Source organism: Erinaceus europaeus, chromosome 17 (genome assembly GCF_950295315.1).
Source record: "Erinaceus europaeus chromosome 17, mEriEur2.1, whole genome shotgun sequence".
Lineage (NCBI taxonomy): Eukaryota > Metazoa > Chordata > Mammalia > Eulipotyphla > Erinaceidae > Erinaceus > Erinaceus europaeus.
The window spans coordinates 41,349,210-41,375,859 of NC_080178.1; the positions used below are offsets into that span (position 1 = coordinate 41,349,210).

The following is a 26,650-nucleotide window of genomic DNA, read 5'->3' on the forward strand; positions in this document are numbered from 1 at the left end:
GCCCACACTGTTACCTAAGAAAAAAAATCACTTTTTTTTTCAGTCATATGCCTTACCACTAAGCTATACTTCCCCCCTCTCTTTTTCTAATTAATTCACAACAATCAATAGTAGGTACCACACCTAGTTTATGTAGTTTTGTACTTTTGTGAATATGCTTTGGTTTGGCTGGTCCTATGTAAGACCTATTTAATAGTTTGCAAAATGAATGCTGGTTCATGGTTTGTTTTGTTTTAATTTTTCTCCTTTCATTATTTTAACCTACCATCTCATCCCTACCCATGAAAGAGAATCCCAATCATGTGAGTGTGTGCTTCAGAGATACCAAAGGAAGCAATCATATTTTACCTTTCCACAGTCTAATATTGGACTGAATGGTAGTGGAAGTGGAGATGAAACCAGACCTTGCTCTTCTGTCCCTTGACCCTTGGAGGACTAGCCTGAGTCATATTTGTTCAGTGAATGCCAACAATGTGAAAATCAGTGTTTCAGGTCAAGACAAAGTCATTTCTTCTAGTGATTCAATAATGATCTGACGGACTTGATAAGGTGTATCATGTGCCCTAATCAAGGGAATGGACTATTGGCATGTGGGGAGAGAAAATGACAACAGAAATTTAAAAGGAACATAATGGGTATGTAAATAACTTTCGTGCCTGAGGCTCCAAGGTTCCAGGTTTAGTTTCAGCACTACCATAAGCCAGAACTAAGCAAAGCTCTGAGAAAAGTAACAGCAATAATAGGTATATTTATTTTTAATCTTTATGGAAATATTCTTGTTTTCTCCTTTTCTCCTTTAAAAATCTGCATTAGAACTAGCATTTGTTCTATCGATACATAACTGCATGGCCTGGAATTATTGGCATGAACTAACTACTCCTCCATACAAGTATTCCCCTATCCCCAAAAGCTTAAGCTCTCCAAAGGAATATAATATATATCATGAGGTTTTTTTGTTTGTTTGGGTTTTTGCTTCTGGAGTTATCTCTGGGGCTCAGTGCCTGCATAATGAATTCACTGCTCCTGGTGGCAATTTTCTCCATTTTTATTGGATAGGACAGAGATAAATTGAGAGAGGAGAGGGAGATAGAGAGGAAGAGAGAATGATAGACACCTGCAGACCTGCTTCACCGCTTGTGAAGTGTCCCCCTTGCAGTTGAGGAGCCAGAGGCTTGAACCTGGATCCTTGCACTTTGTGCACTTAACTAAAGGTGCCACCACCCGCCCCCCTAAGTCATTAGTTTTTCAAGCCACCAGGTAATTTTAGATCTAAATATTATATTTTCATTTTACCTAAACATATATTAGACATACTGCACTTGGAAGAATAAAATAGATCTCATCTAAGTATATAATAGAAAGTATTATGCCACTTTTTCTTATTTGACCAAGGTAAATATTTCTTGGGACACATTTAAAATAGTTATTACTGCTATTCTTTTCAAAGACACATCATCAAAACCCAATATGGGTAGGATATTCAATTACATGTACATACCTGTAGCAACAGAAAGACAAGCAAGTACACTAGCAATATAGAAATGCCTAAGAAGAGGTTTAATTTTTTTTTTTTTTTTTTTTACCAGAACACTGTTCAGTTCTGGCTTATGGTGGTGCGGGGGGTTGAACCTGGGTCTTTGGAGCCTCAGTCATGAGCGTGTCTTTGCATAACCATTATACTATCTACTACCCCTGCCCAATTAATGGTTTTTAGGAAAATTAAGGGTACATTCACTGAATAATAAGAAAAATTGGGAGTCAGGTGGTGGCGCAGTGGGTTAAGTGCACATGGTGCAAAGTGCAAGGATCTGCGGAAGGATTCCGGTTCAAGCCCCTGGCTCCCCACCTATACGGGAATCTCTTCACAGGTGGTGAAGCAGGTCTGCAGGTGTCTATCTTTCTCTCCCCCTCTATGTCTTCCTCTCCTCTCTCCATTTCTCTCTGTCCTATCCAACAATGACATCAACAATAAGAACCACAACAATAAAACAAGGGCAACAAAAGGAAATAAATAAATAAATATTTTTTAAAAAGAAAAAATTAAATGTGATATTTTAGGCTTGACAGTAAACCTTAACCTGTTTTTTTTTCTGAGTGAAGTTAATCTCTCTTCAATGTCAGTAAAGTTTCCCCAAGCAATATAAATGTATAATGCTTAGAAAATGGCAAGAAAGCTTACAGCAGTGCTGTCTTCTGTAATAACTTTGGTATCATTTTGTAGATGGGAAATAAATCACTCTTGTTCTGGTAGCTAGACCCTGTCTTCCTCTTTAGATGAGGTCCAAGGCAGACTACCCATCCACTATTCCTGAGTCCTCTTCCCTGGCAATAAGCTCTAGAGTCTATTGGCCATGGGACTTACAAAGATCAGTGAGATCCAGAAGATAAATACATTTGCCTCAACTGTGATTTCTGATCCTGACTCAACCCTGAATTGAAATTCTGTCTGTATTGTGTGATGTTTTATAGAGTGATGACAGAGAAACAGATACCGCATCAGAGAGCAGTTACCAGCTCAGCAGACACAAGAAGAGCCCCAGCTCTTTAACCAATCTTAGCAGCTCCTCTGGCATGACGTCCTTGTCTTCTGTATGTAAACCAAGGCCCCCTGTTAATGCCTACCCATGCCTGTGACTTTTGCTCCTGCTTCTGCAAAATGGCTGCCTGTTGTAGCTTTCAGATTCTATGGGCTCCGTATTTTTCTCTAACCCCAAATTAGCTTCTGGCTAGCTGAATCTTCTTTTCTTTTCTTTTTAGATATAAGTTCATATCTATCATAAATAAATGTCTTGATGTAAGCATGCCAAAGGCACACTTCACTGACCAACAAAATGAACTGCTAAGCTTCTCTGTGTCAAAGATGGGGTAACTATCATAAAGCCTGCTGGTATCTGGTACACATTTCTACCACTGTTTGCAGATACAGACTTTTACTTCTCTTTTAGCTAGCCTAATGAATAAAAGTATTGATTTCTGTGAAAGAATAGGAGAGGTGATTCTTTGTCTTACATATCAATAGAAGAATGCAAATAAGGTTTGAGAAGCATTAGAAGGAGGTTGCAAAGTGGAGTTGTTTGGATTTGATCTAAAGAAAGTTACAATAAAACACAGCAAAACTATCTTCTGTAGCACTTTGACGTTAAACAGAAGTTCTTTCAGAAAGGGAGGTACTATATGTAGCATGTATGGAGAAATATGTGTTTAAATATCCATGCCCACTCATCTAGGTGTTTCCCTGATGTACATGCACAGACCTCACCAAGTATAACTAATCAAATGAGAGCTCATTTAAAATTCTTACTGACCTCACATTTTCAGACTTCTCTTTTTCTTTTTTAAATCTATTTCAATTAAATCTCTGCTGACCAATCTAAGGTATGGCCTTGGAAGACATTCAACTCCCTTCATCAATCATCTATTCTCTCCTTCTTCTGATCTCTAAAAGCTTATGGCTCAGTAAGCATTTTCGAGATTCATTGAACAGGTCACCTATTAAAATTCCTGGTTAGTGTCTTAGAAATTTGACAGAGTGATGTGCATTTTGATTTGTGTTCTTGGGTTTCATCTCTTCTTTCTTGAATATTTGAAGCCTTAAGCATGTCTAAAAATGGAACTCCATAAAACACCCTGCTTTGAAATAAATCAGCATCTAAATGATTCTGCATTTCCCATTTCACTTAGGTCTTTTGGGGGTTGCTCCTTAAAGTACTTGATCTGGCCCTAAGTGGTGTCAGTTTGTGTTGACAGGTCTTTTTGCTCTCATTGTGGCAGCTGCTACTTTTATATGCAAACAAGGGAAATAATAGCCTTCTAGGACTAGGTTCTTGGTCTTCCTGTTGGGTTCAAGAGTGAGAAGGAGACCAATGCTGCCTTTCCCAATGCTTTCAGGTGAGTGGCAGTGTGATGAGCCTTTACAGCGGGGATTTTGGCAATCTGGAAGTGAAGGGGAGTATTCAGTTTGCAGTTGACTATGTGGACTCCCTGAAGGAGCTACATGTCTTTGTGGCTCAATGCAAAGACTTAGCAGCAGCAGACACAAAGAAACAGCGTTCAGATGCGTGAGTATTTTTCAGAAAGACTATTTTGTCTTTGTTTTCTCTCTTAATTTGTAGCCATTGGGAAGGAAAGAAAGTCATGGAAGGGAGGGAATGTTTGTGAACATTGAGATGAATGTTGGAAAGCTTGGAAATGGGGAGGGGAAATACTTTGCTTTATGAATGAATATGGAAAGTTCATTAAGTTACACAAGTCAGGTTTCAATTTATTTGTATTAGTTGTTTAACAATGGTAGTCAAATCACAAAATGCTAAATATGTGTAATTAGAGCTTCCTACTGTTACCTGGCAGAGGCAGGAAAGTTTAGCTTTGCATATTGTTTCCTAAGTATATTAACAACAACAAAAAAAAAACTATTGCTACTATAAAAAATAATAATGGTTGGCAGGATTGTAAGATTACAGAGGTAAAATTCCACATCACAACCAACACCAATGTTCTGTGCTCCCCACCTACCCAACAACCACCATAGTTCTCACAGATTTTGATTTATCATGATAAATCTGAAACTTTTAGATATAATGCAATTAAAGCTTTTAATTACAACATCAGGAAAGCAGCCTGGTAGATGGCACAGTGTTGAACTTGCAAGCATAAGGACCTGAGTTCAGTTCCTGACACTGTACCTGCCAGAGGGATACTCCTTCCCTCTTCCCTCCCTCTCTCCTTTACCCTCTTATCAGTAAAAGAACCTTCAAAAAATGTCAAAGAAGCAGAGAATGTTTCCAGTTGGAAGAAACCTTTGAGGTCCTCTCAACTCAATGAACTTTACTTCTTTTTACAGATAAGAAAGCAAAGGATTCAGAGGACAGCAGAAGTATGAGAGAGGCTTTGAATTCCAGCCTCCTTCCATTGTTATGGAAACTGCCAAGAGGCCAAACAGTTCCCAGACCAGGCTTTACTAGGAAAGAAGATTTTTTTGTTTTGATATTTATTTTAACAAAAGTTACAGAGAAGACAGACAGCACTTCTCAGCTCTGGCTTATGGAGGTGCTGGGGATTGAACCTGGGACCTCAGGGTCTCAAGCATGAAAGTCTTTTTTCATAACCATTATGCTGTCTCCCCAGTGCTCATGAAGATTTTAGAAGGAGGTTGTTGCCATAATTTAATTATATCCTACAAAAATTATATCCTACAGTAGAACATTAAAGGGAATTATCAATTCATCTTTGACAGTATAGATCTAATTGCATTTCACTATGTTCAAATGGTGTTCCCCACTCTCTGTTTTTATTAGTGATTTAATATTGATTTACAAAATTAGAAGATAATACAGGTATAATTCAATATTCCCCTCTAATTTTTTTTTGTACAGAAGTCTGGTCTTTAACTATTTTGCATAATGGTTATGCAAAAGACTTCATACCTGAGGCTCCAAAGTACCAGGTTCAATCCTCAGTACCACTATAAACCAGAGCTGTGCAGTGCTTCAGTCTTTGTCCCTATGTCTCTCTAAATCTCTCTCTCATTAAAATAAAATAAATAAATAAATAATTTAAAGTACAGCAACAAAAAATGTTATTGTGTAAAGCACTCAAATTAATCACTGATTAATTGGAAACAAGTTGAAAGAAGAGGTCTTTTACTCATCTCTCACTAGCCCCTCCCCAACCTCAACACACACACAAATATTGGGATAAGACCAAAGAAAAGAAGGAATTCAGGAAATAGCCCTTAAAAACCTTTAGATAATATAATCAATTTCTCTGAAATCTCTTTAAACATGTGAATTATGGCACATGGAATGCCAGGACTTATGATTTAGTGTCCAACTTTTTTTTTTTTTACCAGAGCACTGCTCAGCTCTGGTTTATGGTGGTGTGGGTATTAAACCTGGGACTTTGGAGTCTCTTTGCATAACCATTATGCTACCTACCCCATCTTGAGTCCAAGGCTTTAACCACTGTACCACTTCCTGGGCCCCTGGGCCACCCTACTGTGTTTTGGGATTTTTTTTTTCCACTAGGGTTATCACAGAGGCTCCTATCAGCTGTTTGCTTTTCTTTTCTTCCCCCACCCCTTGATTTGATAGCACGGAGAAATTGAGAGAGGAGGGGAGATAGACAGACAGAGAGATACCTACAGACCTGCTTCATTGCCCATTGCCACTGGTGGGGAGCAGAGCTTCAAACCTGGGTCCTTGCGCATAACTTGCACTTAGCCAGGTGTGCCACTGCCCAGTCCCTCTAATACATTTTTAAAGATTGAGGCAGAAACCTTTGATATTTCTCTGACCTTCTTATCTATTCACTTCTCTTTTCAGATATATTAAGAGCTACCTGTTGCCAGACAAAGGTAAAATGGGCAAGAAGAAAACAGTCGTTGTGAAGAAAACTTTGAATCCTGTGTACAACGAGATTCTTCGGGTATCTATGAACTCTCTTCTAGGAAAATCCTATGCAATCACCTAGACATTAAGGCATTGGTCTTCTGAGTAGTGTTTACACAGAGGAAGCCAGTCACTTAGAGAAGGGTGTACTGAGGATCTGTTCTGAACCTTGTAAACATTCTCTCATTTATTCACTATACACCTGATGTTATCTGTATCTCTTAAGTGAGGCAAATGCTCCGTAAAGAAGCTTTCTAGGCACACATGAAAGATTTTGGTTTGATTTGAACATTTTGTTGGCACACCAGGTTAAGTGCACATGTTACAATGTACAAGGACCCAGTTCAAGCCCCCTGACCCCACCTGCAGGGAAACACCTTCACAAGCAGTGCTGCAAGTGTCTCTCTGTCTCTCCCTCTCTCTCCCTCCCTTCTCAATTTTTCTCTGTCCTATCAAATAAAGTTAATAATTTTTTAAGGGGCCGGATGGCATACTTGGTTGAGTGCACATGTTCAGGTCCCCACCTGCATGGGGGAAAGCTTGTGAGTGGTGAAGCAGGGCTGCAGGTGTTTCTATGTCTCTAGCCCTATCACCCACTTCCCTCTTGACTTCTGGCTGTCTCTATCCAATAAATAAATTTGACTTAAAAATTAAAAAATAAAATAAAATGAAAAATCATTAAGAAAGAAGGGAAGGAGGGAAACCTGTTAGTCTAGCAGAATAGTTCATAGGATAGTGCACTGCTTTGTCATGTGCATGACCCCGGTTCAAGCCTAGATATCACAGCACTGAAGAAAACTTTGGTGCTGTGTGTTGTCTCTCTCTCTTTCTCATGAAATAAAATCATGTGGGGGAGACAGCATAATGGTTATAGAAAAAAAGACTTTCATATCTGAGGCTCCAAAGTCCCAGGTTCAGTCCCCCACACCACCATAAGCCAGAGCTGAGCAGTGTGCTGGTACAAAAAAAAAAAAAAAAAAAAAAGGAGAAAGAGAAGAGGAAAGAAATAAGATTTTTTTAAAAAAAGGCTTTTAAAGGAGATTTTATTGGAACTGACAGTGATACACCCAGTTGAGTACACATGATACAAGGGCTCAAGGGCTCAAGTTCAAGCTCTAGCCCCCACCTATAGAGGGGAAACCTTCATGAAACAATGTTGTAGGTGTCTCTTTCTCCTTCTCTATCTCCCCATTCCTTCTTGAATTCTCTCTGTCTCAATCCGGTAAATAAATTAACTAAAAAATAAATACTTTTTTAAAAAAGAAAGAAAGAAAGAAAGCCCTATTTATAAGAGACAGGTTGTATTTATTTATTTCCCTAAGAGAAAAAGACTGACCAGAGCATCTCTGAACTCTGGCAACTAACACTGCAGGGATTGAATGTAGGGCCTCCACGTACCCCCATTCTACCTGGTTTATCAACCAGGAATCTTGTTGTTGTTGTTGTTTTTTAATTTTTTTATTTATAAAAAGGAAACATTGACAAAACCATAGGATAAGAGGGGTACAACTCCACACAGTTCCCACCACCAGAACTCCCCTCCTTTGATAGCTTTCCTATTCTCTATCCCTCTGGGAGTATGGACCCAAGGTCATTGTAGGTTGCAGAAGGTGGAAGGTCTGGCCCCTGTAATTGCTTTCCCAGAACCCTGCCCCACTAAGGAAAGAGAGAGGCAGGTTGGGAGTATGAATTGGCCTGCCTCTCTCTTTCCTTAGTGGGGCAGGGTTCTGGGAAATTGGAGCTCCAGGACACATTGGTGGAGTTGTCTGTCCAGGGAAGTCTGGTTGGCATCTGGAACCTGGTGGCTGAAAAGAGGGTTAACATATAAAGCCAAACAAGTTGTTGACTAATCGTGAACCTAAAGGCTGGAATAGTGCAGATGAAGAGTTGGGGCGGGGGGGGGGGGGGGGGCTCTGCTCTGTAGATAACTAGTAGGCATATTTTATTTATATTCCAAAGGGCCTGTGGCTATACTAGTTTTTTTTTTTTCCCTGAGCCTGAAATCGGATATGCAGGTGGATCCTAGTTATTGTCTGGAGAGATGATGTCATGGCTACAAAAAGGACCAGAAAGCTGGATCAGGGAAGAAAGTAGCTCCCAAATATGAGAAAGATGTATAAATATTGTTGACTGTAAACCCCATCAATTTGATCTGATCTGGGGCCCATATTTAGCTTAGGAACCTATGTGACCTCTGCATCCCTGTAGATCTGAGTTCACATTCGTGGTCATCAGTAGGAATGTTCCAAGCTGCCCCAATATCAGGACCCATCTTCCATCTTCCTCAGGTGTAGCACAGAGTATGTTTTCCAGCCTCCCTTCAGAGGATGGAACATTCTCTACTATTGTTGATCCAAGTTGAGGGCAAGTTCCTATGGGGGTCCACAAAGGGGTCTGTTTTATTGTTCCTGATATTGTTACTGGTCATCTATATCAGGAATCTTGTTTTTATACAATCAGTGAAAGAGAACTGAATCTGGAGCACACTAGAGGATGCCAGGCATGGTTTCTCTTACTGAGAGAGAAGAAGAAAGACACTCAGAAGTAGTAATAGATATAGGGGTGATTTAGAAAGGAAGTAAAGGCAGAACCTTAAGTCATATGCTCTACTGCTGAGATCTCCCCAGCCCTGGCAATAAATAAAAACCACTAAAAAAATAAGAAGTGATATTCGCCCTCTCTGAAAATTCTTTCCCAGCATTTGATTATCCTCTGGGAAAAGCAGCAGCAATTAAATGAACTCAGTCATCCATGGCAAATTCTCTACAGCAAGTTTTAAATTAAAGACTGACTGTGTTTTGCTTCAGCATTCAAGTTATTTCTAGTCCAGTTGTCCAGCCCTATACTGAGGAAAAGCCAACTGATTCACATGGCCATCTGAGGCAGATCTATTGAAATCTAAGTACCCACAGTATGTCAGAAAACCAAAGAGAGAGCCTCGTTAGATGGAAGTGCTGCTATCCTACCTGAGAATATATGTAATAAGGGATCAACTACACTTTTGATGGAAAAGTTATATGTCAGATATTTTCCACCTGACCATGTGAAATGAGAGGGGAGGATATTTACAGGTGACATCTGAATATAGCTCAGCTAGTGTAGTGAATACCTGACCCATATGAGTGGCCCTGGGTCTAAGCCCTAGCACTACATTCTGGATGGATGGCGAGGTGGTACTATCTTCCTTTCTTCTCTTTCTCTGAATAAAAACAAGGGGGAGGTAGTATCACATAGGAAGACCTCTCAGCAATACTATGCAAGGCCTTGTGTTAAAGCCCTCCATTAAAAAGAGGCTCTAGGGCAGGGGAGACAGCATAATGGTTATGCAAACACACTCTCATGCCTGAGGCTCCTAAATCCCAGGTTCAATCCCCCGCACCACCATAAGCCAGGGCTGAGCAGTGCTCTGGTGTTTCTCTGTGTGTGTGTGTGTGTGTCTCTCTCTCTGTATCTCTCTAAAAAAAATAAAATTAATAATAATAAAAAAGAGGCTTTATCTTTTCTTGAAAAACCTTTTGTGTTTTCAGTGGTAGAGGGAGGTATGCAGGGAACAGGTGTAGATGGAACTCTCTGTACTCCACCCCACCCCCTTTTATTTGAATCTAAAACTGCTCAAAAAATGCATCTTTTTTTAAATACATGTTCATGGGTAGAAAATCAACCACTGGGTTAGACATCCTTTGCTTTCTTTTTTAAACTAAATTTGATTTCTGTGATATCTAAGATCCAGTTAAAAATGAATAATCAGCTTTTGTTTTTGAGAGCTATTACCAGCTATAATATCTGAGCCTTCACTGGCTTTTCCAGAGGGATGAAAGAAAATCAACTTTGGTGAAGGATGGATTTCATTCAGCTCCTTGAAACTAGACACTCAGACTAAGATGACTTTATGATATTCTTGAGATTCAAAAGCTGACAGATGAGTAAATCTCATCTACACTGATGGCTTTTTTGTTTCTTTGTCCTGAATCTGCCATACAGTGATAGCACTCACCATGTTCATTTCCTCCTGTGAACTGCAGTATAAAGTTGAAAAGCAGACCTTACAGACTCAGAAGCTGAACCTGTCTGTTTGGCACCGGGATACGTTTAAGCGCAATAGTTTCCTGGGAGAAGTGGAACTTGATTTTGACTCTTGGGACTGGGACAACAAAGAGAACAAACAACTAAAGTGGTACCCTCTGAAACACAAGGTAAGTTCTGTCCTGCTTCCAGCTGGCTGTTTTTTTTTTGCTAACCCGGCTTTAAATTCAGTCATTTTCTTCTGCTGAGTCACCCATTTAAGCCTTGTTCACTGTAAGTTGAGGGGGGCACATCTCCTACATCTGAGAAAGCCATTCTGCTTTTCCCACTATCTCTGATATGAAGGGCCATGGGCTGGAGAGATAGCTCACTGAATAGGGCACCTTTGCCAAGCACACAGCCCAGGTTCAAGTCCTAGCTCTACCTACCTACTAGGGAAAGATAGAAATATGCTGGGGGTGTGGATTGACCTGCCAACATCCATATCCAGCAGAGAAGCAATTACAGAAGACAGCACTCCCACCTTCTGCACCCCCCAAAAAGAATATTGGTCCATACTTCCAGAGGAGTAAGTGGTAGGGGAAGAAAAACAGAGAGCTTTGTACCCCCATTCCACCAGGACCCAAAGTGTTTGTCAGAGAGGAATCCTGTTTTTATGCCATCACTGAAAGGGAAGCAAATCTGGAACACACTAGAGGATGCCAGGCACTGTTTCTCTCCCCTGAGAGAGAAGAAGAAAAGAGGAAGGACACTCAGAAATAGTAATAGGTATGGGGTGGCTTAGAAAGGAAGTGAAGGCAGAACTATAGAAAAAATGGGCAAGAGAGAGAGATACATAGATATAGTTATAGAATCAGCTCATATCTGTGACCATGGGAGAACTACTGCAGTTTCCAATGGAGGGGATGTGAACACAGAACTCTGGTGGTGGAAACTGTGTAGAATTATACCCCTATTACAAGTTTGCAAATCAATATTAAATACTAATTTTAAAAAATCTTGGCTCTACACTGGAGTGCCATTGACACAAGACGCGCTCTCTTTCTCTGTGAAAATTACTGAGGAACCAGCAAGTTAGCTCAACTGGGAAGGTGCCTACTTGGCCTTGTGTGTGGCCCAGGTTCAAACCTAGACCCCACAATATGGAAGAAATCTCTAGTGCTATGGTTTCAGTCTCTCTCTCTCTCCCTCTCTCTCTCTCTCCTTCCCTCCATCCCACCCTCTTTGTCTTTCTATGGGGGGAAATCAGACTAAAGCAGTAAAGTCCTGAAGATGACTCCTTCCAAATCATAAATGAATGAATGAATAAACAAATAAATAAATAAATAGCCTAGCTATGCTGGGGAAGGGAATTTTGATCTGGGTTGCTCATGTGTGATTCTTAGTCCCAGAAATGAGACAATAACAGCCTTCACAGGGTACCTGCCTCTGTCTCTCTTTGCCTTACCCCTGCTGACCTGCCTTCATTTTGCAGATACCACCTGTCACCCTTGAAGCAGAAAAAAGAGGAGAAATGAAGCTAGCTCTCCAGTATGTCCCCGAACCAACTCCTGGTATGTAATGGGTTTCTTTCTATATCTGTCCCCTGTCCTTACCCCTTTCCAGGGGTCTCTTGTATGACTTTCTCAAAGGTGAAAAGGCCCTAAACATACTCATTTACTTAGTAATTATATAGGCCAGAACAGTCAGTTCATTGTGGCAAACTAGAAAAGTCTCTTCTATTATGGGGATTAAGACTTGTACTCTAAAACTGAGCATAGTAGCCATTTCTATTTTTTTTTAATTTTTTATTTAAGAAAGGATTAATGAACAAAAACATAAAGTAGGAGGGGTACAACTCCACACAATTCCCACCACCCAATCTCCATAACCCACCCCCTCCCATGATAGCTTTCCCATTCTCTAGCCCTCTGGGAGCATGGACCCAGGGTCGTTGAGGGTTGCAGAAGGTAGAAGGTCTGGCTTCTGTAATTGCTTCCCCACTGAACATGGGCGTTGACTGGTCGGTCCATACTCCCATTCTGCCTCTCTCTTTCCCTAGTAAGGTGTGTCTCTGGGGAAGCTGAGCTCCAGGACACATTGGTGGGGTCTTCATTCCAGGGAAGCCTAGCCAGCATACTGGTGGCATCTGGAACCTGGTGATTGAAAAGAGAGTTAAAATACGAAGCCAAACAATTTGTTGAGCAATCATGGACCCAAAGCTTGGAATAGTGGAGAGGAAGTGTTAGGGAGGTACTCACTGCAAACTCTAGTGTACTACTGCTTTCAGGTATATATTTTTCAGTAGTTTATGGATATGTGTGCACATAAGCTCTCTCTCACAGAAACTGGTGTATATCTAGGTTATGGGACTTTGTTAGAAAGTGAACTACCTGAGATGAAATTAGAGTGTACTATAAAAGGAAAGGTCTCACCCGAGTAATGAAGCTGAAGGGTTGTCATTCTACACGTGAAGTCTCTGGACAAAGTCTGAGGTGAAGCAGATTGAGGTGGCAATCGTTGCGTTGGTTAGGTTGTGATCGGCGGATGCAATATTATTTGATATGGATTGGGAGATGCATACAGGAAAGTGGGCCCTATCCAAGGGAACCAGGACTGGGGGAAGTAGGGGCTCTATAGTGGAGATGTGAGGTTCCTGCTGTCTTAGGGTTCAAAAAGACAATGGATAGTTAATGTTATCATCACATTATTTGGTAATTGGGTTAACTTTGAAAAGTCCTTTTGTTATGGTTTGCTGTACAGTATCCAGTATCTTGTATATAGCTGTGCTATTGGATGCTTCTAATCTACTTGGTCTAGGCTTTTGAGAGAGTCCGCATATCAAATACACAACCTATATATTAAAAGGATTCAGTTTGTGTTTTGAGAAACTTTGAGACATACAATTGATTTTCCCCCTCTCATATTAATTAACTACTGATTTATATGTCTACATTTTGCTAGGAGTGTACATAAACACCATTCCCTTCAGCAAAGGACTGTGACCCATCCCTCCCACCCACTCCCACCCCCCACTGGCCCAGGAAGCTGCATGTCTACCCCTCACCACTGGGTTTTTACTTTGGTGCCCTACTTACAATTTGATCAGGTCCTGCTTTTAGTTTCCCTTTCAGATCTTCTTAATCAACTTCTGTTGATGAGTGGGATCATCCCATACTCATCTTTATCTTTCTGACTTAGTTCACTTAACATAATTCCTTCTAGCTCTGTCCAAGATGGGTCAGAGAAGGTGGGTTCATTGTTTTTGATAGCTGAATAGTATTCCATTGTGTATATGTACCACAGCTTTCTCAGCCACTCATCTGTTTTTGGGCACCTGGGTTGCTTCCAGGTTTTAGCTATTATGAATTGTGCTGCTATGAACATAGGAGTACATACCTCTTTTTGGTTGGGTGTTATGGAGTCCTTGGGGTATAACCCCAGGAAAGGAATTACTGGATCATATGGAAGGTCCATGTCTAGCCTTGTGAGAGTTTTCCAGACTGCTCTCCACAGAGGCTGTACCAATTTACATTCCCACCAGCAATGTAAAAGGGTTCCTCTGTCCCCACATCCTCTCCATCATTTGTTGCTGCTGTCCTTTTTGATGTATGCCATTCTTACAGGAGTGAGGTGGTATCTTAGTGTTGTCTTAATTTGCATTTCTCTGACAATCAGTGACCTAGAGCAGTTTTTCATATGTTTGTGAGCCTTTTGGATCTCCTCTGAGGTGAATGTTTTGTTCATATCCTCTGCCCATTTTTGGATGGGGTCATTTGCTTTTTTGGTGCTAAGTTTGCTGAGCTCTTTATATATTTTGGTGATTAGTTTCTTGTCTGATGTCTGGCATGTGAAGATCTTCTCCCATTCTGTGAAGGGTCTCTCTGTTTGTTTAATAGTTTCTTTGGATGTGCAGAAGCTTTTCAATTTGATGTAGTCCCATTGGTTTGTTTCTGCTTTAGTCTTCCTTGCAATTGGGTTTGATTCATCAAAGATGTCCTTGAGGTGTAGGTGGGAAAGTGTTTTACCAATGTTTTCCTCTAAGTATTTGATTGTTTCTGGTCTGACATCTAGGTCTTTGATCCATTTGGAGTTGATTTTTGATTCTGGTGAGATAAAGTGGTTCAATTTCATTCTTCTGCATGTTTCAATCCAGTTTTCTCAGCACCATTTATTGAAGATAGCCCCTTTTTCCATTTAATCCTTTGGGCCCCCTTATCAAAGATTAGATGCCCATAGGTGTTGGGATTTACTTCTGGGCTTTCAATTCTGTTCCACTGGTCTGTGTGCCTATTTTTGTTCCAGTACCATGCTGTTTTGATGATGATGGCTTTATAATATAGTTTAAGGTCTGGGAGTGTGATGCCTCCATTTCTGTTTCTTTTCCTTAAGATGGTTTTGGCAATTCTAGGTGTTTTCAGGTTCCAGATAAATGATTGTAGTGTTTGTTCTATTCTCTTAAAGAAGCTTGGTGGAACTTTGATGGGTATTGCATTATATTTGTATATGGCTCTGGGGAGAATATTCATTTTGATGATATTTATTCTTCCAATCCATGAGCATGGGATATCTTTCCATTTCTTGGTATCAGTTTCTATTTCCTTGAGTAGCGACTCATAGTTTTCAGCATACAAGTCTTTCACTTCTTTGGTCAACTTTATTCCTAGGTATTTGATTGATTTTGCTGAAACAGTAAATGGGAGTGATTTCTGGATGTCTTCTTCTTCAGATTTAGTGTTTGCATAAAGAAATGCCACTGATTTTTATACATTGATTTTGTAGCCTGATACCTTGCTATATTGCCTAATAACTTCCAGTAGTTTTCTACTGGGTTCTTTAGGTCTTTCTATGTATACTATCATATCATCTGCAAATAGTGAGAGCTTGACTTCTTCCCTTCCAATCTGTATTCCTTTGATTTCTTTCTCTTGCCTGATTGCTATGGCAAGAACTTCCAATACTATGTTGAAGAGTAACGGTGACAGTGGACAGCCCTGTCTAGTCCCTGATCTGAGGGGGAATGCTTCCAGCTTCTGTCCATTGAGTATGATGTTGGCTGTAGGTTTGCTATATATAGACTCCACTATCTTGAGGAATTTCCCATCTATTCCCATTTTTTGTAGAGTTTTGAGCATGAATGGGTGTTGGATTTTGTCAAAGGCTTTCTCTGCATCTATTGAGATAATCATGTGGTTTTTGTCTTTGCTTTTATTGATGTGGTGAATGACATTGATTGACTTACGGATGTTGAACCAGCCTTGCATTCCTGGGATGAATCCCACTTGGTCATGATGAACAATCTTTTTGATGTGTTGCTGTATCCGGTTGGCCAAGATCTTGTTTAATATTTTGGCATCTATGTTCATCAGAGATATTTGTCTGTAGTTTTCCTTTTTTGTTCTGTCCCTATCAACTTTTGGTATCAGAGTGATGTTGGCTTCATAAAAGGTGGAAGGGAGTATTCCTGTTTCTTCAATCTTATGGAATAGCTTAAGAAGTATGGGTATTAACTGTTTCCTGAAAGTTTTGTAGAATTCGTTTGTGAAGCCATCTGGTCCAGGACTTTTGTTGTTGGGGAGATTCTAATAACGGTTTCAATTTCTTTGTCTGTGAGTGGTGCATTTAGATTTTGTAGTTCTTCTTGGTTCAGTTTTGGAAGTGCATAGGTTTCTAGGAATTGTTCCATTTCTTCCAGATTCTCTAGCAGGATTCTCTGGATTTCTGTGGTGTCAGTTGTGATATCTCCTCCATCGTTTACAATTCTATTAATTTGAGTCTTCTCTCTTTTTTGTTTGGTGAGTCTGGCCAAACAAAAAAAACCCTAGGTTTGTCAATTTTGTTTAATCTTTCAAAGAACCAACATTTGGCTTCATTGATCTTTTGTATGGTTCTTTTATTTTCGATGTTGTTTATTTCTCCTCGAACTTTAGTGATTTCTGTCCTTCTGGTTGCTTTAGGGTTCCTTTGTTCCTCTTCCTCTAAGTCCTTGAGGTGTGCAATAAGGTCGTTCATTTGAGCTTCTTCTTGGTGTTTAATATTTGATTGTATGGTTATAAATTTCCCTCTCAGTACTGCTTTAGCTGTGTCCCAAATATTTTGATAGGTTGTGTCTTCATTTTCATTAGTTTCCAGGAACATTTGAATTTCCTGCTTGAGTGAGTCTCTGACCCAGTGGTTCTTAAGGAGCTTGTTGTTTAGTTTCCAAATTCTGTGTCTTTTAATAATTTTCCGTTTGTTGTTAAATGTTAGTTTTACTCCACTATGGTCTGAGAAGATACTTGGGATTATTTCAATGGTCTTGAATTTATTGATGCTGTCTTTGTGGCCTAACATGTAGTCTATCCTTGAGTATGTGCTATGTGGATTTGAAAAGAAGGTATATTCCAGTTTTTTGGGGTGGAGGAGTCTGAAAATGTCCAAGAGGTCTAGTCTGTCAATCTCTTCATTCAATTCTCTTGTATCTTTATTGGTTCTCTGCTTAGTTGAGCTGTCTAAGTGTGAGAGTGGGGTATTGAAGTCTCCCACTATTATTCTATTACTATTGGTGTATTTTTGAAATTCTTTCAGTAGATGCTTAATGTATTTAGATAGTCCCTCGTTGGGTGCATAGATGTTAATAATTGTTAAGTCTTCTTGGCTGATTGATCCTCTAATCATTATGTAATGTCCTTGCCTATCTTTTATTACTTTATTTAATTTAAAATCTATCGTATCTGAGATGAGAATGGCTGTTCCTGCCCTTTTTTGTGGTCCGTTAGCCTGTATGATAGTTTTCCATCCTTTCACTTTAAGTCTGTGTTTATCTTGTTGTGACAGATGGGATTCTTGCAAGCAGCATATGGTTGGGTTATGTTTTCTGATCCATCCCCCCACCCTGTGCCTTTTGATGGGTGAGTTTAAGCCATTGACATTTATTGATATTATGGATTTAATGTATTGTAGTGCCATTGTTCTAAAAAAAATTTGTTTGCTCTGATATATTGCAAGTATTATAGTGATGTTCTTGTTTATAAGAGGTCTTTTAGTACCTCTTTCAGGGCCGGCTTGGTGATGGTTGCCTCCTTTAACTGTTGTTTGTCTAAGAAGGTTTTGATCCCTCCATCTAGTTTGAATGAAAGTCTAGCAGGATATATTATCCTTGGTTGAAACTCTTTTTCATTCAGGGCTCGATAGATATCTTGCCACTCCCTTCTGGCTTTTAGAGTTTGAGTGGAGACGTCTGCAGATAATCTTATGGGTTTTCCCTTGTATGTGACTTTTTGTTTCTCTCTTGCAGCCTTTAGGATCCTTTCTTTATCCTTACTTCTTCTCATTGTGACTATGATGTGTTTTGGTGTCTTCAGGTCTGGGTTGATTCTGTTTGGTACTCTCTGGGCCTCTTGAACCTTCATATCCTTTCTGTTATTCAGGTCTGGGAAGTTTTCTTGTATTATTTCCTCTAGAATGTTTGCTTCCCCTTCCTCTCTTTCTTCCTCTGGCAGGCCAATTATATGAATGTTACTTCTTTTGAGATCATCCCATATGTCTCTGTTGTTGTTTTCAGTGTCTCTCAATCTCTTTTTAAGCTCTTTCACCTCTTTCTTTGTTTTCTCTAACTCATCCTCTGTCTGACTAATTCTGTTTTCTGCTTCTGTTAGTCTGCTTTCCCTTGCCTCAGCTTCTTTCTTCATTACAGCTATTTCAGCTTTCAGTTCTCTAATTGCCTCAAGATAATCAGTATTTTCCTTGGGGGTCTCAACAGTTGTTTCCCTAATACTGCCATTCCTTTCCTCCAATGTTGTTTTCATTTCTGTGATTAATAAGTTTATTATTGCTTGCATACTTTTCTTATCTATGGTTACTTCTGGCTGATTTGTAGTTTCTTCTGGGCTATTGTCTTCATTCATTGGAGTAGCAGTTTTATTTGTTTTTGATCTACCCATTTTTTTAATTTATATGTTTCTTTCTTCTTTTTTTTATGCTCTGTTGTTCCTCAGTTGTTGTGTCTTGAATACAAGTAACACTGTACTAAATACCTTTATGACAATTGCACTCACCAACCTCCGGAATTACAGTAGCAACTGAAGTAAGTATTGAAGTAGTTTAATCGTTACCAGTTAGCCAAACAATTTCTCCAGTCCGTGAAAAAATAGTAACCAAATGCCAGTGAAGAAAGAGAAAAGAAAGAGAGGATAGCAAGAATAGACAGTTATGCAAATCTACTATCCACCGTATATTCTAGGGGTAACAAGAGGGGAAAGGGAACTAGAGCAGAGATACACACATAGAGAGTCCGCTCTGAGTCAGATTTCTTCCCCAAAGTAATTCACAAATTCAGAAAGGCAAAGAAGAAGTGTATGACAAGATTAAAAAAAAAAGAGAGAGAGAGAGACAAGAGAGAGAAAAGGGAGAAGATAAGAAAAAGAGTTGTAATTAAAGAGTAGTGCAAGGAACTTCCCAAATGTGTATCAGTGAATTCAAAAAAAGCACCCTGTTTGGTGGTGTGGGGTATCCTGCTAGGAGCTGGTCCCCAGGGACTGATTATGGCGGGGGGGGGAGGAGGTATGCTTGAAAATTAAAAGGAAGAAAAAAGAATTTTTTCCCCTACTCTAATTCTTAACCCAAATTAAGTTATAGTCATCTCCTTGTCACCGCTATGACACCTTATTGGCTGGCCTGCTAAAGGCAGAAAATCCTATTGTCTCCAGGGGATGTGTTCGGAGCTCAGCAGCTATCAGCTTCTCAGTCCACCATCTTCCGGGAAACCCCCCCCCCCAGACTTTTTTAAAGGATTTCTTGAAAATGAAAACTAGCTCCAAGTCCTTTGATCCAATGAGAGCTATACTTAAGAAGTCTTTGGATCCGCCCTCAGGGTCACGGTGGTCCCTGGAGACTCCCAAGAGAAAGCCCCCGAGCTACAGTGCTCCCTCTGGGTCCTCTGCCGGTCGCCCAGCAGTGCCCTGCAACCGGGGGAGGAGCCACCTTCCCGGGCGGAGGACAATGCCTGGTGCACCCGCCTTGCCCGCCGCCACTTGAGAAGTCTGGAGCAGCCCGCCCACTAGTCCGTGCCACCTTTACTCTAATTCTTAACCCAAATTAAATTATAGTCACCTCTCTGGTGACTATAATTATTGACTGGCCTGCCTAAGGCAGAAAATCCTACCGTTTCCAGATGTGATCAGAGCACACACTGCTAGCAGCTTCTCAGTCCGCCATCGTCCTGAATTCTCATCCATAGTAACCATTTCTAAGTGAACTGTTAGAAATAAATATGGCCATGTTGTTGTAGAGCTAATCTCTTGAACTTCCCTACCTTAGGACTTTGGAGCCTCAGGCATGAGAGTCTGCATTATGCTATCTCCCCCACCCTAGATTTCTATGACTAAAGCTCTAGAGGCCCAGAGTTCAATCCCAGTACCACCATATGCCAGAACTAGGCAGTGTACTCTCTCATTAAAATAAATGAATAGAATTCAAAAGTATACATCATTGCCTGAGAGGTGGCACAGTAGATAAAGCCATAGACTGTTGTTAAGGTGGTCTGGTGTCGGGCTGCGCCGCGGAGAAGAGAGCGGACGTCCAGAGCAAAGGGGTACACAAATCTTTATTATAGGATGGGAGGGGGTTGGTTCAGACCACGTGGAGCCAGCCGGCAATGGCTGACCACGGGGGGAGAGCAGGGAGCGAGACCTCAGAGAGGAAGAGCTGAGAGCCCAGAGAGGGGGGGGTGAGGGGGCTTTTTATTGGGCGACAACCAGAGGTGACATGTAGGGCCAGGATTGGTTGAAGGGGGCAATGCTAGGGTTTCGCGTGGCGTAGTAAAACCTGGGGGTGGAGACTGCATCAGAATAACTCCTCAGCAACATCTCCTCCTATCCCTTTATATCTAAATGGACACAGTAAAGAAAAATGGAATGGAGCAGGCTTAAATGTTTTAGAGGAATGCCATGCTCAGGTGGGAAGATGTAGGACTTTCTGTGGAGGATGGAAGGCTTAAATGGCTGCGAACCTTATGAGATTTATGCGTCCTCCTGTGCTCAACCCCTCTTTAGAGAGAGAGACTTACCTGGAGAGACTCATCTCATAGGTTTAAGTGCAGCCTGCTCAACCATCTCTTCACAATATCTCTACATCTTTTCTATCTTTCTATCTAGTAATTGCATAAGATGTACAAAGTCTGTAAAAGACTATCATGGGGCAGAAACCTTTTGGGCATAAGCCTAAATGATATAACAAAGCAGGAAGGGACAAGTAGGGGAGTAGTAAAAGCCAGTGTGGTGTGAAGGGAGGGATTGGTGTGTAAAGGAACATTCCCTGCTTGGGTGGGGAAAGGGGCAAGGGTACATAATGGGGGGGAGGCGGGAGGCATGACCCACCAAACAGAGGGGCTATTTGGCATTGTATAGTCCTCAAGGCAACAGTCTGTAAAGTCTATGAATTACTCAGGATCAGTCTATGAAAAACCAGCTGCTTGAAAATTGTGTAAAATGTATATAGGGTATGTCAGAAAGTCCGATACAAGTCTCAGTCCGAAGTAGATGGCTAGGAGAAGAAATTGGCAGGGGATGCAACGCTGCATGAGGGAGGTCAGCCGCTGGAATGTTGCTTTTCTGTAGATAGCCAGCTGGAACTGCCAACACGTGACAAGCAGGTCAGAAGCAGGAACGGTAACCAGGCATGAAGAAAGTTCTGTCCTTGGAGTCTGTGTATCAGGTTCTTCAGATCGTGTTGAGTTTCGGGGGGTGTGCCATGGTAGTCGTGCCATGTAGTGGGTGACGTCAGGGTGTGCAGGGGTTCAGATGGTTTTTCCAGGATTCTTGTGAAAGAAACACAAACAATCTGCTTCTCGTGGTTAATTTGAACTTGTAACAAGTTATAGGTTTGTTATAGTTGATACCTCAATGATTATAATTGGTTTAGAATCTCTTTATGATTTTATTTAAAGGTCATCTAATGTGACCTCCTGTAGCAGCCTCTACCGCAGGATCTTGAGACCAATTTTAGCTAAAATATGTATTTTAAACAGACTCAAATTGCTTAGAGAGTTAACGCATATTCATGACAATGATTTTAACGTTTACAGTGCCAGATTGATGCCAGATCTGTTGTGGATTAATTTCCACAAGATAGTTTACAGGGCACCTTTGGGGGCCCTTCAAAGGTGTCCTGTATATAAAATTTATATAGTTTAGTTTTGGGAATGAATAGTCATGTTGAACATTTAGACTTTTGCCTAAATAGTAAGTTACCTTAACAAATTAATTTTTACCTTGTCTGGTAAAAGTGTAGCTGTAGGGTTACACTTTTGACCGTTAAGTTAGTGTTACCAAACTTGAGACATACCCATAAACATTTAGTTATAACAAACTGGAGGAAAAAGAACTTTTGTTATAAAAACACATTATTTAAAAACAAATTTAAATCCGTCATTAGTCACACAGTTTAAGACTAAACACTTACATATATACCAAAACTATATATAAAATTCAAAAGAGGGAGAAAGAAAAAAAAATTTGGAATGTTTCTGGACGTCTCGAGAAACTTTGGCTGCGTCCAGCATTTTTATATAAAGCCAATTACCTTTTAGAGTACTCCAAGCAGATGGGTCATGCAAAAAAAAAAATTTTTGTCATTTAACACACTCACTCACAAAAACAACTGGCCAGTTATAACATAAGACATACAGGGAAAGGGTAGGAGAGAGGTCTCTGTGAGCCAGATTTTGCAGGTTCTGCCATGTCGTATTACAGGTCCTGGGATATATCCTGCATCTGGTCCTCTTGTAGTATTTCTTGTTCTTCAGGAATAACAGCGCCATCCTGCGGGTATTGTCAGACATGGCGGGCAGGAACCCAGACAGGTTTAGAGAAATTTTGAGGGAAAATGCATGCGAAACCCCTTCCCATGGTCAATAATGGGTCAGGACCTTTCCAAATTTTATCGAGTGTGTCTCTCCATTTGACCTTAATAGATGGGAGGGTAGATGGTGTTTGCCAGTGAAGAATAATAGGGGGTAAGGCCGAGTTATTGTAAATATTAAAGAGATTCAACGTAGTTAAGGCTTTTGCTAGCTGGATATTGGGGGGATATGTTCCTCCTTTATCTTTATTTAGTTGAGCCTTCAGAGTTTGATGGGCCCTCTCGACAATGCCTTGTCCCTGTGGATTGTAGGGAATGCCCGTGGTATGAGTAATATTCCAGAGGGAACAAAAATCTTTAAATTGTTTGCTTGTAAACATAGGTGCATTGTCTGTTTTCAAAAATAATGGGACCCCCATAACGGCAAAACAAGAGAGCATATGGCTTACAAGCTTTTTAGCACTTTCTCCTGTCTGAGCTGTAGCCCACATAAATTTAGAAAAGGTATCAATTGAGACAAACACATATTTTTGTTTGCCAAAGTTTGGTATGTGGGTGACATCAATTTGCTAAATAGCATTAGCTTTTAAACCTCAGGGGTTAACCCCAAGGGTCTGGATAGCAGGTGTCTTTATGAGACTTGCACAAGAAGAGTATGTAGCGAGGATATGTTTTAACTGTGGTACAGGAACATCAGGGAATCGAGCTCGAAGGCCTTTAAGATTAACATGGGTTAGAGAATGAAAATTAGCAGGATCAGAGACAGAGACTGGGAAAGTTCCTGTGGAGGCAAGGTGGTCAACTGCGGCATTCCCTTCAGACAGGGAACCAGGAAGAGGGCTGTGGGAACGAAGGTGTTGAATTATACAGTTGTTGAGTTTGAGAACAGAGCATAGAGGCGATTTGAATCAAGAGAGGGGAAAGTGGGTTGTCATCAATTTTCACATAAGAACGAGCAAGCCATGGAAGTAAGTTAGCAGTATACACACTGTCAGAAAAAAGGTTGAAGGATTCTGGTACAGCTTTTAGTGCAAGAAAAACAGCATAAAGTTCTTTGTACTGAGGGGAATTATCAGGAAGCTCAGCAAAGAGAGGTTTAGGAGATTGTTTGTCTGGGAGATTGTTTATAAGGGCAGCAGCTCCCCTTTTTCCGCCATCAGTAAAGATTGTAGGAGCAGAGGGAATGGGATCCTGAGAGAAAAGTTTAGGTGCTAGTAGAGGCAGAAGAGGTAAAGAAGCTATCAATTTATTAGAAGGAAAATGGTTATCTATTTGTCCTGGAAACCCCACGAAGCTTATGGCAAAGCGGGAATGATGGTGTATAAGCCACTCTGTATCTGTGAGAGAAAAGGGCAGAATGATTCATCCGGTTCTTTCCCTAAGACCTGCACAGACCTATTTCTCCCTTGGCGAACCATGAATGCTAACGCATCTATCTCAGTGAGGAGTCTTGGAGCTCCTCCTACTGGTGTGTGAAGCCATTCGAGAACCCCATGGTCTTGCCACAGTGCCCCTACTACTGTGGGGGTGGAGTTGAAGATTAGAAGGTTTACCGGAGAGGAGGGGGAAAATCGAACAAGGTGCATGTCCTGGAGGGCCTGGTTAACCCTTTCCAGTGCCAAGGAGGCCTCAGGAGTTAACTTACGTTTTGAAGAGGGCTGTTTGTTTCCTTTCAACAGGTCAAACAGTGGTTGGAGGCAGCTTGTGGGCAGATAGAGATACTGCCTAAGCCAATTTAAATTTCCTAGAAAACTTTGTAAAGAAGCAAGAGTAAGGTTAGAAGGGAAGGTAACATTAGGTTTTAAGGGACGAATTTGCGTTAGAGAAATCTCTGAACCTAGGAAGGATATTGGAGGGATTAGCTGTATCTTCTCAGGGGCTACATTAAGGCTGCTTTTCTTTAATGCAGGAATGAGAAAATCATGTAAGGCATAGAGATCTGTATCTGATTTTCCCCATATTAAAATATCATCTGTATAATGAAAAATATTAAGGCCCTTATGAATATATGGGACAAGGGAGATTTAACAGCCTCCTGATAAATTGTAGGACTATTGGCCATACCCTGGGGCAGCACCACCCATTCAAATCTATCAGCAGGGCTGGCGTTATTAATAGATGGAACAGAGAAGGCAAAGCGTTTACAATCTCGCGGATGCAAGGGGATAGAGAAAAAACAATCTTGTATATCAATAGCTATGATTGGAATTCCCGTGGGAATTGCAGAAGCAAGAGGCAAACCCCTTTGGGGGGAGCCCCAGACCTGCATGGTTTTATTTACTGCACAGAGATCTTGAAGGAGGCGCCATTTTCCCGAGCGCTTTTTAATCACAAAGACAGGAGTATTCCATGGGCTTCGAGAATGACGAATGTGTCCCAAGGACAACTGCTCTCGGACGAGCTCTTTTAAAATTTCTAGCTTATCCCTAGGTAAAGGCCACTGTTCCACCCAGACAGGCTCATTAGAAAGCCAGCTTAAGCGGGGTGTTTGGCTACGAATAGTGGCATTTAGTATTGGGGGTGCTGAATAGACCTGGTATCGCGGGAATGAGTTTTACGCTCTGCAGAGGCGTCTGTGGATATCCTAACATCAAGACATTCCAGAAGATCCCTGCCCAGTAAGTTGGTGCTAATATTAGCTACCAAAGGGCAGAAGTGTCCAGTAGAACCTTCTGGGTCTTCCCACATGAGCGAGTCTCATGTGCAAAATGCTCTGGTCATCCCTCCTATTCCATGTAAACTGGGTCCAGGGATAAGTTCCCAATCTTGGGGAACCTCTTCTTGCCTTAAAATCATCTGTTCTGCCCCCGTGTCAATCAAAAATTTAAAAGGAGTATTGCCAATCTTTACTGTCATAGAAGGGTGGCCCCGTTCTAAAACAGGAGTGGTCCACAATATCTCATGCCCTGAATTTGTACTATTTGAACCATCTTTATGAAATTGGGACCAACAATCTCTCTTCCAATGAAACCCCTTATGACATTTTGGACAAACAGTACGTGGTCTCTGGCTCCCTGACTGAAAGCGGGGTTGCTCTGGCTGGAGGCGTGGTTTCCCTGACTGGAGGCGTGGTCGCAACTTATCAGGACATTGGTTACGCCAATGTCCTTGGCGACCGCACTGAAAGCAGGCCCCGTTTTGCTTACGTTGGGCAACTGCATAGACCTGTATCGTATCGGGTGCCCCATAATTGCCTGATGTGAGTTCCTGTGTCGCTAGAATCCAATTATCTGGGTGTAGGTGTTTAAGATTAAGGCATACCTGACGGAATTGTGGTGTCATGCCTTCCCAGACAATAGAGCGCAGGAGTAGTTTGCAGACATCAGGATTATAAACCTTTCTCTCTAAGCTTCTCTTCACCCTTGAGATGAAGCTCGCCAATGACTCATCAGAGCCTTGGTGAAAATGGGAGCTGATGGATCTACATCAGGTGTGGTCACCCTTTCCCATGCTTGTGTTGCACAGATGTGTACCTGTTCAAAATAACCGGTTGGAAACCTGGCTTCTGCCTGCTGAGCTCCAGATTCATAAGCTCCTGCTCCAAACAAGGCATCAGAATTCCATTCTACCTGTTTGTTACTATTTTCCTGCGATTGTCTAGAGCACTCATCGCGGAAGCATGCCTGCCACTGAAGATAGAGTGGGTCTGGGAGTGCAGCATGAGCCAGATCTTTCCAGTCTTGTGGTGTATTTAAATGCTGGTAAAAGCTTCTCAAGACGGACTTGGTCCATGGAGAATGCATTCCGTCCTCCCTGACTGTTTTTCTAAGTGTTCCAAAATCTTTAGAGGAATATGGCTGTCACGGCTGAGGGTTTTGTTTAGAAGGGGCCAAGTTTACCGGAAATGTGTGGATTTGGTCCGATGGCGCTGGAGAGGGAGCTACAGAAGTGGAAAGTGCCGTAGAAACTGCTGTAGTGGCTGCAGGGGAGACTAAACGCATATCTACGGGGACGGAGCTCCCGGGGTGGACTGCACATGGTTTAAAATCCTTAAATGCTGAAAAAATATCCTTTAGCTCTCGTATCTCAGCCACTAGGTCCCTTAATGGTGACGTATCAGCAGGGGGCGGGGTCAGGGACAAGGAAGCCTCAGGCAGAGCTGAAACCGCAACGGCAGGGGCCGGGGGCGGAGCTGAAACCAGGGCGGCAGGGGCCTGGGGCGGAGTCAGGAATGCAGAAGCTGCAGGCGGAGCTGAAATCGGGGCGGCAGGGGCCGGGGGCGGGGTCAGGAACAAGGAAGCTGCAGGCGGAGCTGAAACCAGGGCGGCAGGGGCAGGGGGGCGTTCAGGGTCGCAGAAACCTCAGGTGGAGCTGAAATCAGGGTGGCAGGGGCAGGGGTGGGGTTCAGGAACACAGAAGCTGCAGGCGGAGCTGAAACTGGGGAGGCAGGGGCCGGGGGCGTGGTCAGGGACACAGAAACCTCA

At 41.5% G+C, this 26,650-nt stretch overlaps 2 protein-coding genes across 15 annotated transcripts in view; one reads left to right on the forward strand and one right to left on the reverse strand.

The window, feature by feature from the left end:
• CCDC83 (coiled-coil domain containing 83) overlaps positions 1–26,650 on the reverse strand; it is a 371,061-nt gene that overhangs the window by 168,539 nt on the left and 175,872 nt on the right. The gene's annotated exons all lie outside the window — the stretch shown is intronic.
• Positions 1–26,650, forward strand: part of SYTL2 (synaptotagmin like 2) — a 117,647-nt gene that overhangs the window by 84,417 nt on the left and 6,580 nt on the right. For 8 of the 14 annotated variants that reach the window (XM_060177371.1, XM_060177372.1, XM_007529686.3 and 5 more), the window contains 5 exons: positions 2,470–2,589; positions 3,889–4,058; positions 6,321–6,423; positions 10,409–10,579; positions 11,884–11,962. In XM_060177371.1, coding sequence (XP_060033354.1) covers positions 2,470–2,589; positions 3,889–4,058; positions 6,321–6,423; positions 10,409–10,579; positions 11,884–11,962 — 643 coding nt within the window. Of the gene's footprint in view, positions 1–2,469; positions 2,590–3,888; positions 4,059–6,320; positions 6,424–10,408; positions 10,580–11,883; positions 11,963–26,650 lie in introns of those variants that run through there. The other 6 variants (XM_060177373.1, XM_060177374.1, XM_060177375.1 and 3 more) reach the window with 3 other exon arrangements.